The sequence below is a fragment of the Quercus lobata genome, chromosome 2, assembly GCF_001633185.2.
Source record: "Quercus lobata isolate SW786 chromosome 2, ValleyOak3.0 Primary Assembly, whole genome shotgun sequence".
Taxonomy (NCBI): Eukaryota; Viridiplantae; Streptophyta; class Magnoliopsida; order Fagales; family Fagaceae; genus Quercus; species Quercus lobata.
In genome coordinates, this window is record NC_044905.1 from 46,250,810 (window position 1) to 46,259,080 (window position 8,271).

The 8,271-nt window shown below is 35.8% G+C and overlaps 1 protein-coding gene across 1 annotated transcript; it reads right to left on the minus strand.

Annotated features, from left to right (window-relative positions):
- Positions 1–781: 781 nt before the first annotated feature.
- On the minus strand, positions 782–3,936 carry LOC115975704 (rac-like GTP-binding protein ARAC7). The gene is made up of 8 exons (XM_031096601.1): positions 3,546–3,936; positions 3,082–3,169; positions 2,793–2,902; positions 2,394–2,457; positions 2,229–2,293; positions 2,073–2,138; positions 1,851–1,957; positions 782–1,136 (listed from the first exon to the last, which is right to left on the minus strand). Exons 1-8 carry the CDS (start codon positions 3,642–3,644, stop codon positions 1,106–1,108), a joined length of 630 nt encoding a protein of 209 aa, XP_030952461.1. The 5' UTR covers positions 3,645–3,936; the 3' UTR covers positions 782–1,105.
- Positions 3,937–8,271: the final 4,335 nt, after the last annotated feature.

An 8,271-nucleotide genomic window follows, 5' to 3' on the forward strand; every position in this document is an offset into this window, starting at 1 on the left:
GAATGCAGAACCATTTGTTAGAAATTTTTTTTTTTTTTTGAGAAAAATTTGTTAGAAATATAGTATGGAGTAAATAAGAAATTGAATTCTAATGTGTCCACTAAAACATTTATATTAAAGTGGTGAAAATCTTTGAGTCCCACATAGGAAATGAAAGAGATAATATATATGAGTTTATATGCCAATGAGCTGCATTGGATTAGGCTTTGACATGTGTGGACTAGACCCTCTTATCCAAATAATAATATTTTATTATTTTATTTTTTGAGTCAATAAGTCTATAGCTCTATGCACAATAGTTATTTTTGAACAGCTAGAGAGATATTTTGTGCATAACATAGAGTCAACGAGAGAGAGACATAGTTTAGTTCGTAAAACACAGACCTTATAGTACTTCTTCATGCCGTAGATTATTTTACCTTGAGAAGCAGACATTCATGAGTAAGCACCACTAAATGTGCGGAGGGTGAAATCTGCTTTAAAGAGATTGTATCAAACACAAGGCTTGGTCTGTATCATTTATCATTCACGCATTTGGTCTGTGAGTCTTGCAGATTTCTTCTTATATATATAAATAGTATTTATTTATTATTTTTGTTTATCACATCTATTTGTGTTATTGCTTATAATTAGATCTGTATTTTGTTCCTATATGCTTAATTACAAAAGCAAATTGCTTAATTACAAAAGCAAATTGTTGAAATACATCCAACACCATTAACATGTCCATGTGCAGACAAAGGTAAGAACCATACGTGCCATTTTCGAAGGGAACAAAAAATTTCTTCTGCTACAAAATGATTGACAATTTCATGAATAATTAATAGTACATAAGCAAGCAGCATTCACTTTAACAACCACAGAGCGTAATTTACATAGTAACAATACACGAGAGAATGAACAATTCCCCCCATTCTCGTTTGCCCAAATTGTGAAAGAAGCTAAAAATTTCTTAGTTCAAACTATGTTACTGCAACTGAAGTACAAACATTAGCCAGTTTAGATATGTAAATGGCTGTCAGGAATCAGCACCAAAAAGCATTTGCAAAACAACAATCCCGGTCAAAGGAGGGGCACTTATTATCCACAGCAGCTTAAGCATAGACTAGGCAGCACAGCCTCCACAGACAATAGTCCTGCAGTTATAAGAACACGCATGTTTAATAGACAGCACTCTAAGCACAGTCCTTCAATAGTAATGATATACCAAGAAAAAATCATTATGTTCTAATGATGAGTCAGAAGGAATTTGCATGTGTAAAGGAGATGATTCATTTCTAAATCCCATTATTATGATAGAAAATACATTCAAACTTTACATGAACCTAATTACGGAGTCATGGAGAGTTTCCTAAGTAACACAACACGTGATCTTGCTCCTTATGATTAGTTAAAGAGGAGCAAAGAGGACATATTTACATAAAATTATCCAACATCTTATAGTATACTCTTATTTAAACCCAAAATATATGAATATGAGATTCCAATACACCCTCTAAACTGGAATTGAAACAAATTGACCCATTGATCCAAAAGAATCAAAACAAAGGCAAACAGGCGCATTTGGAGATTGAGAAGAAACAAACCAGACCCTGATATCATGTTAAAGCATCCAACCCACTATCTTAAAACCACAACCAAACTCAAACCTTACCACTGTGGATCCCTTATTAGTAGTCACACCAATAGGATAACTCTCAAGTAAAAGATTAATGTAATAGCTACCTAAACAATTAAAGAAACTACCTATGGGCAATTAGAACCGACTATATCTCTTTTAATTTAAGAGAGTAAATGAGTAATACACTTGGAACAACAAAAAACACCAAAGGGGAAAAAACTGTACTTACACAATTCCACAGCCAGACCTTCTGCGCCTTTTCTTCCTTGCCATCTCCTTCCTCCTCGGAGGTTGAAGAACAACCTTAATTGCAGTATCAAATACAGCTTTGACATTCTAAAAGATTAAATGCAAGTCATTGTCCATTAGTACTATTAATCAAACAATTTTTTATTTTTTATTTTATAAGATAACTGTTTAGAAAGCACAGGAAATGGATCAAACAATCTACCTGTTGAGTCTTAGAGCTGCACTCTATGTAAGCTGCTGCACCAATTTGTTTTCTTAGTTCCTCTCCCTGTTTGTTACATGCGAATGAGCAAATTTCATCAAGCCAAGCAGATGCTTTCTGAGTATAAAATTATTGAGGAAAATAAACAATGCTTACCTGAGCAGATGTTATGACATTAGATCCCATATGATCAGCTAAATACCTACTGTCCTCGCGAAGATCTAAAATAGATAAACATAATTAACTTAGTGTTATCCACAAAATCTCGGTACAATGGCATAAAGTATGCTCAGTATGCAAGTTTGTGAAGTTGTTGCCTACCTAACTTAGTTCCAACAAGAACGATTGGAACATTGGGAGCAAATCGACGAAGTTCTGGCATCCACTGAGAAGAAAGGAAAAAAGCACCAAATTGACAAATTCAGTTAGTGCTGTACTAATTTTCTCCAGCTAATCAAGAAACAATAGTCATTGACGATCGTCCAATATCACTAACCCCAAAGACCATTGAAAGCAAATTTAAATCGTACAACATATATGCAAATGAAAGGGAAAAAGGCAAACAACTCCATAGGCTTAATATAAATGGGAAATATGATCCACTTTTTTCAAACATAGTCCAAAATAGAGACAACAGAAGTAAAGGGAAAAGAACTAAGGGGAAAAGAGAAAAAGTGAGAATGGCTAAAGTGATAAAAGGGTATACATTAAAATCAGTACCTTCTTAAGAACATTTTCATAGCTTGCCCTACTGATTAACGAGAAAGCTAAGACAAATATATCTGCACCTCTGTAACTCAGTGGCCTTAACCTGCTATAATCTTCCTGACCTTTAAACCAAAGAGAAAAGAGTGTCAAGAATTAAGTTACTAAACCAAAATACTAAACATCAACTAAAGCAAGCAATGGGACCATAGTTGCATGATAGATCCTCATTGCAAAACAAGGTAATAAAAGAAAGAGAGAGAGGGAATCATAGAAGAAGTTTGTGTATGGGGAAACCTAGTACCTGCAGTATCCCATAGTCCTAAGTTGACAATGCTCCCATCCACAGCAACATTGGCGCTGAAGTTGTCAAACACTGTGGGTATATAATCCTGCCAATGAATATCACAAAAATTTAGAGACAGGGAGAGACCATTTTAGCCTAGTGCTTGCTCATATAATGCACACAGCACACCCAGTTTCAAACTAGAACTTTTGCCGGACAAACAATATATATATATATATATATATATATATATATATTTGATAACTTTTGCTACACAAGTAAATATATCCTAATCAAAGAGAAGAAATGCATTTTACAACAAATAAATGCTTTGGTTAACTAATTTACAGTACATGTTGAGGACCAGTTCAGGAGGAGAAGACCCACAAGCAGAAATCTAATGAATGTCCCATAAATGGAACAAAAAACAAGAAAAAGTAAAAGGCTTTTTCAGATGGGTTTTTAAAACTAGAAAGACTTACAGTGGGGAACTTGTTGCTAGTATAACAAATGAGCATACAGGTCTTCCCAACAGCTCCATCTCCAACTGTGACACATTTAATGAACTTTGAAGCACTCATCCTTTAAAACCAACAACTTTGTACAGTAGCTCTTGAGCTACAGAACTAGTATATGTATTAGAATCTATAAAGGTTAAAGGTAACACAAGAAGCTTCAAAGAAAAAAAGTTACACAAAAGGAGAAGGATGAAGAGAGAAGGAGAGTGAAGAGAACAGTGTTATGACATGTTAGAAGTTTGAGACTTGAGATGATATAAAGGAGCCTCTTCCAGTTTCAAGAAAAGAATTAAAATTTTTAAAAAAAAATTAATAAATAAATATGAGAGAGAGAGAGATGTTGTTGTTTGTAGTCAAAGGGTGACAGTCCTTTTTCATCCCTCTCAAGAAATTTCAAATCCAACAGCAATATTTCTTTTTTGAAATGTAAGAAGAAATGGGTCCCCCTCACAAACGGCCACCACTACACTAGGCCCCTAGTCCCCTTGCCTTCTTAACTGGTTTCCAACTATCAGTCACATTAATATATTTATTGCCAGGGTAGCTGGTCTCTGATTCTCTAGCTACCAATACCATAAACCTTTTTTTGGAATGTGCACAGTGCAGTGAACCGCGAAAATCAATTTGATCTAGCTTAAAGCCTGTTTGGTATCCCTACGTGAGTAACAATTTTCACATTTTAAATACATTTATACACTTTTTCAATTACATGTATTTCAAAAAATTACAAAAATCTCATCTCAAACTACTCTACCAAATAGGTTGGGGTTTTGAGATTTATTTATTTATATATTTATTTATTTTTATAGTGGGTTGGTTTGGATTTGAATTATAAAATTTTTTAATTTGCTTAACTCAATCCAACACATATTTAATATATATTTAAAATTTAAAAATATTTTATTCAGTTTTATTATTATTATTTTTTTCCTCTCTTCCTAAATAAAACTCAAACTCTAAGTTCATATGGTATAGTTTGGCTTGATTTAGTGTTATGATCAAGATTGTTTGATTATAAAGGTGTGTTTGGATAGAACTTATTTTGCTGAAACTGAAAACACTGTAGCAAAATAATTTTTAAATGTGTGAATAGTACCGTGGGACCCATTTTTAATGAAAAAGTTGCTGAAAAGTGTAATTTGTGGGTCCATGAATAGTGCACAAATGCACTGTTCACGGACAAAAAGTCAACAAGTGCGGCTAAAAAAAAAAAAAAAAGCTGAAACGCATGAAAAGCTAAACGTGGACGCAGAAACTGAATACAAACACACACTAAATTTGCTCTTATTTGTGGTGAAACATTAAGGTTGTTCTAATGCTCAATTTAATAATAATAATAATAGTAGTAGTAGTTAAAAAAATTTGTCCAACCCAAAGGTCTAAGCCGATCCTACCCATTCCATGTGGATTGGGTTGGGTTGAGTTGAACCCCTATGATGAGTTGAGTTAAGTTTGATTTTTTTTAACCAACCATAATAGATTAGGTTGAAAAAACCCCTCAACCCAATCCAATCCGACTTATGCAATTAAGCCTCAAATTAATGGCAACCAATCTTGTTTTGTGTTAGGACATATGTGAATCGTATTAGGACATATGTGAATCATGTTAGGAACATGTATCAATATAGAATTGGCTAATCCTTTGACAAAAGGCACTTTACTTGTAATTGGGTAGATATAATGTGTTTAATACTTTAAGGAACAAGATTTCAAGTTCAAGTGTTAAAACCATGTAAGTCTGTTCAAGAATCAAGTAAAAAAGTGCTAAATTTTAAAACTCGACAGCTAGTATCATCGAGATTTAAAAGGCTGTTTAAACCCGATGCTCGATAGCTGCTCGATAGATAGGGTATCTGTCGAGGTTTATGAAAATCAGTTTTTCATATCTGATTTCACCCTAATCCGTGAATAGATGTTTGAGTTTTCTTTTCTCACAATCCAAAACATATATAAGGATTATTTTAAAGGTCGTCACAACTAATGCACCTCAATGCAAAAGTTTTTCACAAGCATATTATGAACCAAAGACATATGCCCTAGTTCATCTTTCTATTCAAGCCCTAGTTCATCTTTCTATTCAAGAAACTGCTGTTTTTGTACATCATAGGGTTTTGTAACTAAAAAGTTTCGTGATCTTCATCATGTTGATGAACTGAAGAACTTTGCAACCAACATCTTTCTCAAGTTAGTAAGTCCATGCATCGAATTGGTTAGTCACGTACTGGGAGCCGTGCATTGAAATAAGAGATTGTCACTATAGAACAAGTCTAATTGGGTATTGGGGTAAGGGTTCAACTGTAAGTTGGTATAAAGTACTAGGATTCCTTTACTTGTAACCGCTTGTTGTGATAATAGTGAATTCTCAGAAGTGGTGACCTTTGTAGTGTGCCTTTTTTACAATGTTGGGCTGGACTGCCTCCTGCGGTATTAGGCCCAAACGTTTTGAGTAAAGGAGTCGGGACTGGTCCAACTGCAACTTACTTTGGTCTGGCTTGTGCACAAACTATGCCCCATTTGCTAGACTTTGATCACAGGCCCATGGCAAGTAGAGCTACTACGGGTAAGTTATGACAGGCAAATATGATAAAGGCAATACAAGAAAATGGTAGACAAAATGAATAAAAGGGAGCGATAAGAGGCAACCTGTGAGCCGAAAGTAGAGAAATAAATGAGGAATAATAATAATGGGGTTATTGAATTAAAGAGGGGAAAATCAGTCTGCCATGCCAAGTAATGCTGCGGAACTGAAACCAAGAAAGTAAACCACTTCCTCGATGAGACTAATCTCTCAGGGGAAAGAAATTAATTGCTTTAAGGGAATGGGCCTGAATGGTTTATGTTCAATGAGGGATCTTCTATCTTTTTTGATAGAGAGTAGGGCTTTAGAGGGAGAGAGGAGATCAATCTATCGGTGCATGCCTGCCATTCTATACTCTCTATTCTCTATCCTTCCTAGTTTTTCCTTTCTGTATTTTTTCTTCCTTTTCTTTCTTCGTTTTTTCTTATTTTGTTGTGATACTCTCCTAGAGGTTGCTTTTACAGTATTTTGTGATTGTGATCCTGACCCCCCCTCCTCCTTTACTGTGCATGGCAAAACCCTTTTTTATAGTGCCTACTGTGACCGGATTTTACTATTTTAGCCTTTAACAACCTTTTTTTGGTCTGGGTGTCCTTGCCGACCACTTCCTGGTTTGCCAACCACCACCACTTACCTGTGCTGGCCGTGACACCTGACAAAGAAGACTATTTTGTTTGTTTACCTGCTGTGCTACGGTGTGAGTGCTCTCTCTCTCTCTCTTTTCCTATCCCTTATGGCATGCATGTAGTGGTCCCAACTCATCCTTGTTTCCTTTGGGTGGTATTTCATCCCAGCAGGACGTATCCCCCAAAAGAACCCGAGCAGGGACCCTATAATAGGTTTTCCCCTCTCCTCACCGCTAGACTATGCCCTCTTACCTTTGACCCATGACCTCACCACCTCTTGTATTGGTTAGGTACAGGCTAGTGATGTTTGGGCCTTGCGCATGCTTCACTTCCATGTATATCCGAAATCTGCCTACTGCTCACGCAACTACCGTGGTCTGGAGACTTGTCTGCACATCCTGCCACCTATCCTTGGCTTCTTATGGCGTGAACCATTTTCTGGCTTCTCATTCTTTAAAGCTTACTCCTTTCGGAGTTGGGCTTTTGCTTAGCCGTGGGCTTTTCCTCCTTCGGCCCACTCTCTTATTCTTTTTTGCAGTCTTTGTGTGTCCTGCCGTACTGCTCTGCCATTCCTGTCGTGGCATTATTTGACCTAAGCCCGCTAGGTCTCTTTGAACTTGTTGCTTATTCTTCCCTCAATGACTCAGTATAGTCATTTAAGTCTTTTTGGTTACATTGGGCATCCTTGGCCCGTTTACTTTCTTTGGACCCTTTTAGCCCTTTTCCTAGCTCTGCATTCCCATGGACTTTTACTAACTCCTTTAAGTTTCCCTAGTCCAATTACCTTATCCTTCATCCTTGGGGTTCATGGACTTTCCATCAACCCTTTACTTTCTTTACTTTTATTATTTCGGGCCTACTGTGGCCCATTCACTTTTCTACATCACATACTGTCCATGAGTTTGCTTCTTCTTTCTTTTCAGGCTCCTTTAGGCCCATCCACTTCTTTAAGGCCCATTTGTTTATTTCATGGGTCTGCAATCAATTATTCCTACCATTTGGGCTTAATGGTTTTTTTCCTATCCACTTACTAACTCTTTTCTGCCTATGTTGCTGGGCTTCTTCTTTCTATTGGGCTTCCAAAAATGATCATCAACAACCTTAAAATCACCTGGTGAGGTTTTGCTGTGTAGGTTTTCTCCATTTGTAAACAAATCACCGTGTCAATTTATTTTCCGCTGTATTTTAACTTAGTTAGTGATTTATTTGTGCTATTGCGCTTATTGCATGCTAATTGAATTAATTAATTAACCTGGCTAATTAATTGGTTAATTTATCATAAGGAGTCAATACATTCTTGATGTATCATTTTGAAATTATTTCTAAATAGTAGTAGTTCATTTTGTAAAAAAAAAAAAAAAAATTTAATAAATAATTTCTAGCACTAGAACTTGACTCTTCTTCTTGTTTCTTCTTGTTTGTTGTTGTAATAAAGGCAATATTTTCTTGGTCACAGCATTTGCATATTCCCTACTTTTTGACTCCT

Coding starts and splice junctions, on each gene's coding strand:
- LOC115975704 (XM_031096601.1), bottom strand. CDS start 3,644: ATGAGTGCTTCAAAGTTCATTAAATGTGTCACAGTTGGAGATGGAGCT. Junction 2,139..2,228: donor ATGTCATAACATCTGCTCAG/GTAAGCATTGTT, acceptor TGTAACAAACAG/GGAGAGGAACTAAGAAAACA. Junction 1,958..2,072: donor GCAGCTCTAAGACTCAACAG/GTAGATTGTTTG, acceptor TTAATCTTTTAG/AATGTCAAAGCTGTATTTGA.